Below are 6,469 nucleotides of genomic sequence, written 5' to 3'. Positions count from 1 at the left end.
AAAAAAAAAAGAAACGAACGAGGAAGGCGGAAGAGGCGTTGGCATGGTATCTCACCGAGCACGAAAAGACGACCCACTGCCACACCGACATGCCCTCTGCCTCTCGCCCTCGCAAGTTGCGGTCATGCCCTTTCCTCCTTGTCCCGGCCGGATCGCAGTCCTTTCTGCCCGTTGGTTTGTTTGATGCTGCGTGCGTGCGTGCTTGCGTACTCGACGAGGCACTTTCTCTTTCGGCGCGGTGGGGTATGGGTGATTTCTAAGGGTGAAACCAAGCGACACGACGGAGTGGTCGCAGGAAACTGAGAAGCGGGACGGCTCTCTTTCTTTGATCTCTTTTTCCCACTCTCTTCGCGGTGTCTGTCTGCCGGTAGACAATGGATTTTTTTCTTCTTGCTTCATCACACTTTCTCGCCTCGCTTTTACTTTTGCTCACGCGCTTCTCTCGCCAGCGCCTGGCTGGGCCTTGAGTCGTCGATGCGGTGTGTGCACGCGTGCATACGCGCGTGCATGATTGACGGCGGAGCTATGTCCATGCAGCTTGGGAGACTGGCTGGCTTTTGTGGTATGTACCTAGTGAGGACGGGCGGTCCAGGCGCGTGATGAAGTGAGTGGCTAGTCTCGCCATGGATTGGACATGGCGTGTGGGAGGGAGGTGTCGGGCCCGGGCAGGTAGGTAGGTGCTAACGGGAAGCGCGCGAACGTGATGATTGGCATGGCCGTGGTCGTGGTTAGGTTTGGAGTTTAGGGTTTAGGCTGGAACTCGGGGAGGCCGGAAGTCGGACTTCGGGGCGCTCGCACATGGCATGGGGTAGAGAGGTAGATTGGGATGTGCGGTCGCTCATACACACGGGAGGACCTGTGTCAGTAGTCCTAGTGGCGCGGCGCTGACGGGAAGGGCTTGTGTGTTTTCCATGGCGGGCGAGGGACAGAGCTGCTGTGAAGAGCAAGGGATCGGGCGTTGTAGACGAGAGATGGCGGGACTGAGGTGTGGTAGGTATAGCAAGGTATGTGTACGGCTTCGGGCGAGCTCGCGGTCAGGCGCGGGGCATGGTGAGTGGTTGGTGTAGATAGAGGCAGTGCATGATGTATCACTTTCACAAACGGCGATTACAGCAGCATGCCGCTGTCGCATCGCATGGCGCCCGTCGTATCCGTCCATGGCTCGCATGCGGCAGCGCATCATATTAGGTCTGCTCATCGCATCCGTCCATCCAACGCAGCCATCGCACTGGCTGGCCGGCATCGCGCAACCCTGCGGCAAGCATCAGCGCCGAGGCATGCACACGCAGACACAGACACAGACAGGAGCCCAGCTCCGCGCGCGCATGGCCATTCAGGCAGCGTCCCCCTCGCTCACCCGCGCATCCGTCAACCCATCAACATGGGGGCCCGGGGGGAGGAACGGCTTCAGCAGCCCGCGCAGCCAAGCACCACCTACCTCAGCAGCAGCAGCAGCCCATACAGTACAGGATCCTAGGGCCATCCACCAGTGGCATCCTCGCACCCACCACCACCCCTCCCTCGGCGCAGTCACATGACCGGCCGCGCCTGCAGCAGGGGTGTCGCGAGGCACGCTGGCTCGCTGCTGGCCATGCGCCCGCGCCCGGGGTCGCCTGTACGTGCTATGTATGTAGTAAGCTGTGCCGCTGCTGCCCTGCCTGAGCGAGCGGGCGGGGGCGATCGGATCTCTGGGATCGTGGCTACTAGTGGCTGGCCCCCCGTCGTTTCTCTCTCTCTCTCTCTCTCTCAATGACTCTTTTTTTCTGTCTGGCTGTCTGTCTGTGGGTGTGGGTGAAATTGCTTTTTTGACTGGGAGGGTTGGTTGGTTGGTTGGTTGGGAAGTGTCAGGTGTCAGGGTCATGAGTGATGGAGTTTCTTGGTTTGGGAAAGGATGGGTAGGCGGTGATGATAGGTGGTGATGACGATGACGATGATGATGATGGTTGAATGAGGATGGATGCCCCGATGCGGTGCGACGGGTCGGGGGGGTGGGAGGAAATATTGTCTCGTCGAAGGCCAAACGGAGTTCGGAAAAGCCCCTGGAATTAAGTTGAAGAGAGGTCGAAAGAGCTTCTGACGCTCCCTGGCCTTTGTGCAGCTGGCGCGGCCCGATACGGCGCGGCGGGCCACGGGTTGTTTGAGGGCGCTGGGCTGCCATTTGCCGGGTTTTTGAGGACTCAGGGCCTTGGGGCGGCGTGCAGCCTGTGGGCAGAGGCCGACCGCTCTTGCTGCAGTTTTGCTGTTGAGGGCGGCCGTGGCGTCCGGCTCTCTTTTTTTTTATGGGACCCCGTCCAGGCGTTAGGGGGGCTCGCGCGCGCATTGTTATTAGGCTCCCCGAGATGAACCTCTCCTGAAGGCGGCGATGCGCTTTAACTAACGCGCTCCCGCCCTCACTGCTGCGTAGCGAGAGCACCAGCGCATTCCACCGCCCACTAACACTACCAAAGCCTGCCGAAACAAGGAAGCCAACTACTCCACTCCACCCCGTCGTCAGTCAGCCACCTCGCTCGACATCGCTCTCTCTCTTCTCTCTCTTCTTTTCTCTCTCTCTTCCTCACGGCGACTTTCTTCTCTCACTGTGCGCTGCTCGCCGACCGCAGTGCCACGCCACGCCCGCCTGCATCGCCAGCTAACTGTGCATCCCGCCCCTCCGCCTTCTCGCATGCACCACGCGCCCTCTACGTGAGAATTTGACGACGACGAGACGACGACGACGATTTCTTCCCTTTCACCGCTCCACCCACCCCCACCACCCCCTGAAGAATGAGCAACCATCCGCACGACATGTACTATGACAACCCCGCCTCCCGCTCGCCGGGCGCGCATCGTCACCAACAACCCACCCTGCACCGCCAGCCGTCGCGTCAGTTTGACGCCTACGGTCAGCTCGCCAACCCCGGCATGTACGCTGCTGCCGAGGACCGCTATGACGCCCCGCGGGGCTACAACGACCGCCTGAATGCGACCATCCACGCGGGCTATGGTGGCTACGAGCTGGGAGGCAACCAGGCGTGGAACGCGGGCGCTTTCGGCCAGAACAACAGTCTCGCCGCCATAAACGCGACGACCAGGATGAAGCCCCAAGCGCGCCCGGGAAGAAGCGCTCTGCCGGCGGTACGTTTCCCTCCCCCCTCGTCCCCTTCCCCGGCGACTTTCGCATTTTTTTCTGACGTGCTCCTCGCAGACCTGGCTTGACCAGTCGCAGCCGCTGCCGTCCCTCAACACTTTTTCTGGTCTCGGCGGAAACTCGTCGCTCGGCCTTGGGCAGCCGCCCGTGCGGCAGGACGCCTACTCCGAGACGGACGAAGAGCTGATCCCCACGGCCATCGTCATCAAAAACATTCCGTTTGCGGTCAAGAAGGAGCAGCTTGTGCAGCTGATGACCGATCTGCGCCTGCCCCTGCCCTACGCCTTCAACTACCACTTTGACAATGGCGTCTTCCGCGGCTTGGCGTTTGCAAACTTCACCACGGCTGACGAGACGGCGGCCGTCATTGAGACAATGAACCACTTTGAGCTTCAGGGGAGGAAGCTGCGCGTCGAGTACAAGAAAATGCTGCCCCTGGCCGAAAGAGAGCGGATTGAGCGGGAAAAGCGCGAGCGCAGGGGTCAACTCGAGGAGCAGCACCGCCCCATGGGCAACTCTTCGCTGCACAACCAGCCGTCGCTGTCGTCCATGTCCTCGCATATTCCGCCGGCCACTTCCCCATCGCCCGTCAACGGGAGGAAGCCAGGCAGCGCTTATTTCGACCTCTCGGTCGCGCAGACCAATGGCGGTGTGGAAATTGATATGAACGACCCTCAGGTTCTGCAGTTCTACTCGCAGCTGCTTTTGTTCAAGGAGGATCCAGGCAGGGACACCATGGCATTCCCCTCTACGCTGTCGCCCGCTCAGCGTCGCGTCTGCCACACCATCGCCCACCAGATGGGCCTCTCCCACAACTCCAAGGGACTTGGCGAGCAGCGCCAGGTGCACGTGTACAAGTACCCGGACCCCAACACGAGCCCTCCTATGGCACAAATGGCCCCTACCAGCCACCCTCTGGAAGCTCAGCGCCGGGGCCTGAACCGCGCCGCGACGACCGACTTCAGCGACGTCCGGGACAGCTTCTACAACAGCACCCTTGGTCGCCAGTCGTCCGGCCTCCTCGGCTTCCCTGACTCCCCCAGCGGCCTCAGCGCCGCGCCCAACCTCAGAGCGGCAAAGTCCTACGCCGACCTGCGCTCTTATACGCCCTCTCCTGTTCCCTCGACCGCTAGCTTCCCGGCAACCCTCGGCGGCGGTCTGGGCAACAACAACAATAACAACAACAACAACAACAACCGGTATCAGGAGTACGGCCACAATTCGACGTCCAACCCGAGCCTCACCCCCACCGCAACCTCGATGGCTTCCAGGGATGAGTCGCTCCTCGTCAACGGCCTGAACGGCATGAGCTTGGGTGGTGGTTTCGGTCAGAGCGGTAGCCCCCGCGGTCTTCGCGGTATGACATCCTGGGACCGCGAGAACAACCCCGGTCCGATTGGTGGTCACAGGTCGTTCAGCACCAACTACGACGGCAGCGAGGCGAGCCGCGAGCGCGCCGGCCAGGGCCTGCCTTCGCGCCAGCCGCGCGGCCCGATCCCCGACCGCGGCTCGGGCTTCTCGCGCGGCAGGCAGAACGGCCACCACGGCCGCGGCAGCGACGAGCTCTCGTCGACATCAGGCGTCGAGATAGTGGTGGAGTAGATCACGTCGCTGGTGCGCGAGCCCGCAAAACGCCCATTTGCATGCCCCCGTAGTATCGTATGCCCGCAAGCACGCAAACGCCCCAATAAAGAAGGAACGGCCGTAAAGAAAAAGCAAAGTTAACGGAGAAGCTCAATCGTGCGTTGGGCTTTCATGACGTACACGACGAATGACGCTACGAAATGTAGAGAAAACCGCCACCACCACCACACTACTACCATACTACCACCATCACCACTACTACCGCTCTCGCAGCGCCGCCGTCCGGAGGGAGAGAAGCTAGCTCCGGCGGCGCGTGTGCAGGTGACCAAACCAACCACACCACTACCCTTCTTTAAACCCGTCGACGACCTTTTTTGAGAGACACGCCCCAGGCTGCGATACCGAATAGTGACATGAAATTGGGTACTTTTTTTTTTTTTTTTTTACACTTTCTTCTTTCTGATTGTGTCGTTTTTTTCCATCTTCACTTTTTTTTCTATGGTTCTGGCTTGTTCTTTAGTGTGCTGCCTTGCCTCGTCTTGCTTCGCGTAGTAGCCGCTGCTGCTGCCCTCCCTGTTTTGCTTTGCTTTGCCTTGTTTTGCTTTGCTTTGCCTTGCTGCCGTTGCTTTTGCTGCTGCTGCCGATGCATGCGTGCTGCATGCTGCCCCTTGTCGTAGTAGTATAGTAGGAGTAGGAGTAGTGATGCTTGGATCTTGTCTCGTTTATTTGTCGGGTTTCGTTTTTTCGGCTGCTTGGCTTGCTGGCTTGACTGGCTTGCTGGCTTGATTGGCTTGCTGGCTACCACGACCACCAGCCAACTACCTACCTACCTACTTATTCAGCGATAAAGAGATGAGCGAATCATAAAAAGCATTTACGGGGGGAAACTTATATCGTTCCGGTCTGTCTGTCTGCCTGTTGTCTGTCTGTCTCTTTGGATGATGCGATGCTTGGTGGGCGCGTGGTGTGTGTGTGTGCTTGATGGTTTGATGTTGATGGCTGGATTCATGGCTTGATGGCTTGCTTTCTGTGTTGTGTTGTGCCTGTGTTTGTGTCTGTCCTTTCCTCTCTTCTAATCCCTCTCCTTCTTCCTCTTCCTCTTCCTCTCCTCTTTGCCCTTTTCTTGGGATAGGTGGGTAGGTGGGTGGGGCGGGTGCATGGGGGCGAAGGAAGAAACTGCTGCTGCTGCTGCTGTGGCTGCTGCTGCGGATGATGAGATGTCGTCGTTGTTGTCGTTACTGCTCGTGCAATCAATACAGTGCAGCGCGTTGGTGCTGTTGCCGTCGTTGCCGTTGTCGTAGTCGTCGTCGCTGGTAGTGTTAGTGTTAGTAATCGTCTCTCCCCTGCTCCTGTTTGTTTCTTGTTTGTCGGCTGTCTTTGTCCCCTTTCCCTGTCATGTCCCTAGGTACTCTTTCTCCTCTTGCTTGGGGCTGGATGGGTTGGACTGGGTGGGGCGCGGAGCTTGTTGGCTGTTTGCTGCTTGGTTTATTCCGTCCGTCCGTATCGTACCTTACTACCATTGCTGTGGCTGGGGCTTGGGGCTGGGGGAGAGCGAGGGCGCGTGTGTAAAGTGGGAGGGTGAATCGGATAATTACTAGTACTTCTACTACTACTGTTGTTTTTGGCTTGGGTGGTATATGATAGGATAGTACTTAGTACTTGCTGTTGTTGTTGTTGTTGTTGTTGTTGTTGTTGTTGTTGTTGTTGTTGTTGTTGTTGTTGTTGTTGTTGTTGTTGTTGTTGTTGTTGTTGTTGTTG

At 58.6% G+C, this 6,469-nt stretch overlaps 3 protein-coding genes across 3 annotated transcripts; 1 reads left to right on the top strand and 2 right to left on the bottom strand.

Annotated features, from left to right (window-relative positions):
- Window positions 1-1,147: 1,147 nt before the first annotated feature.
- K452DRAFT_10262 (uncharacterized protein) lies at window positions 1,148-2,293 on the bottom strand. Its single transcript, XM_033534921.1, has one exon. The coding sequence runs from the start codon at window positions 2,156-2,158 to the stop codon at window positions 1,334-1,336; it is 825 nt and encodes a 274-aa protein (XP_033398465.1). The 5' UTR covers window positions 2,159-2,293; the 3' UTR covers window positions 1,148-1,333.
- Window positions 2,294-2,784: 491 nt separating this feature from the next.
- On the top strand, window positions 2,785-4,729 carry K452DRAFT_225679 (uncharacterized protein; the record flags this gene model as incomplete). Its single annotated transcript, XM_033536772.1, has 2 exons — window positions 2,785-3,114; window positions 3,185-4,729. The coding sequence occupies 2 exons, from the start codon at window positions 2,785-2,787 to the stop codon at window positions 4,727-4,729; spliced, it is 1,875 nt and encodes a 624-aa protein (XP_033398464.1).
- A 1,054-nt stretch (window positions 4,730-5,783) lies between these two features.
- K452DRAFT_357848 (uncharacterized protein) lies at window positions 5,784-6,436 on the bottom strand (the record flags this gene model as incomplete). Its single annotated transcript, XM_033546147.1, has 3 exons — window positions 5,784-6,021; window positions 6,121-6,180; window positions 6,221-6,436. Coding segments are annotated over 3 exons (336 nt in total), but the record flags the coding sequence as incomplete, so codon positions are not given.
- Window positions 6,437-6,469: the final 33 nt, after the last annotated feature.

The sequence above is a fragment of the Aplosporella prunicola genome (assembly GCF_010093885.1).
Source record: "Aplosporella prunicola CBS 121167 unplaced genomic scaffold K452scaffold_10, whole genome shotgun sequence".
Taxonomy (NCBI): Eukaryota; Fungi; Ascomycota; class Dothideomycetes; order Botryosphaeriales; family Aplosporellaceae; genus Aplosporella; species Aplosporella prunicola.
This window is presented reverse-complemented; position numbering and strand designations above follow the sequence as displayed.